We start from the raw sequence: 1,254 nt of genomic DNA on the forward strand, positions 1-1,254 counted from the left end.
CCCCCCTCTGATAAACCCCAAGGCTGCATGATATGGGCGTGCTGCCCACCAAGAAGAGCCTGGTGCAGCTCGAGAAGCTGCCCACCAGCGCCTTCTGCCGCCGCCGCCTCGCGGTCGTCATGGTGCGCCTCAAGATGTGCGAGACCGTCAAGGAGGCCGCCACCTTCGTCGAGCAGGGCCACGTGCGCGTGGGGCCCAACACTGTGACGGACCCTGCGTTCCACGTCACCAGCGCCATGGAGGACTTCTTGTCGTGGGCGGACACGTCCAAGATCAAGCGCAAGGTCATGCAGTACAACGACGCGCTGGACGACTACGACCTGCTGCAGTAGGCGCGGGCGGCGCGGGCTGCCGCTGCAGTGGACAAACGCAGGAGACTGCTTGGTTGCGTTGCTGGAGCAGAGGTGTGGCGCACGCTTTGAAACCCCTGTGCGTGCCCCTGCGCCCGTGGGGTTTGCGTGCCAAAGCGTCCCGGAGCTCTGCGCTTCGGCAGAGGAGCAGCTGTGGGCCCAAAGGCTGTGCTGGTACTAACGCCTACTTGTCCACTTTCCACCTTGTGGTGTCGATTGATGCGTGTTGTGTTTTCATAGGGTTTGTGTACAGCGAGACGTGGACGTTATCGTGACACGTGACGGCTGGTGCGCGCTGTAATACGCGCGCAATAGCGCAGCAGAGGACAAGCAGTGGCCAGCAGCAAGGAAATGCTGGCCGCAAAGAACAAAGGGTGACGTCTATCAACAGCAAGGAATGACAGGCAGAATTGGAGGAAAAGCGCCGCAGGGTTGCGCGCCTGCTTGAATCGGACCACGTCAGTGCGTCAGGCTGCGCCACACGTGCATGGCAACCACCGCTGATTGCTGAGCAAGGCCAGGAAGCCGTGCAGCCACAACAAACGGTCAAACTGCGCAACTTGGATGATTATGCAAAGACAAGAAAACCTGAACAGTCGGCCCTGGATGACAGGCAAGGGGCCGCCAGATATGCGCCGGCTCGAAGCACTCACGTGCCTGTCATTCCTGTACCTCCTCAGCCGTCCATCGCAAAGAACGTGTGCACGAAATACAGATTGAAGGACATGAGCGCCATGCCGGCAAACATCGAGGCGGTGGCTTTGCTCTTGCCGGCGTGCTCCAGGGCCAGGGGCAGCAGCTCGTGGAACGCGATGAACGCCATGATGCCGCCGACAGCCGCCAGCATCTGGGAGTCACGGGGTGGCAGCGACGGGTCGTATGTTTAGCGCGAGCGGGGGGGGGG

The 1,254-nt window shown here is 61.4% G+C and overlaps 2 protein-coding genes across 2 annotated transcripts in view; one reads left to right on the plus strand and one right to left on the minus strand.

Annotated features, from left to right (window-relative positions):
• Positions 1-32: 32 nt before the first annotated feature.
• On the plus strand, positions 33-332 carry MNEG_14625 (hypothetical protein; the record flags this gene model as incomplete). The annotated part of the gene is made up of 1 exon (XM_014036902.1): positions 33-332. The coding sequence occupies one exon, from the start codon at positions 33-35 to the stop codon at positions 330-332; it is 300 nt and encodes a 99-aa protein (XP_013892356.1).
• A 694-nt stretch (positions 333-1,026) lies between these two features.
• The window catches only part of MNEG_14626 (zinc transporter, ZIP family), a gene marked incomplete at both ends in the record, with an annotated part of 1,970 nt that continues 1,742 nt past the window's right edge, over positions 1,027-1,254 (minus strand). Inside the window, one exon of the mRNA XM_014036903.1 lies at positions 1,027-1,197. Coding sequence (XP_013892357.1) covers positions 1,027-1,197 — 171 coding nt within the window. The remainder of the gene's footprint in view (positions 1,198-1,254) is intronic.

The sequence above is a fragment of the Monoraphidium neglectum genome, assembly GCF_000611645.1.
Source record: "Monoraphidium neglectum strain SAG 48.87 unplaced genomic scaffold scaffold04635, whole genome shotgun sequence".
NCBI classification, from domain to species: domain Eukaryota; kingdom Viridiplantae; phylum Chlorophyta; class Chlorophyceae; order Sphaeropleales; family Selenastraceae; genus Monoraphidium; species Monoraphidium neglectum.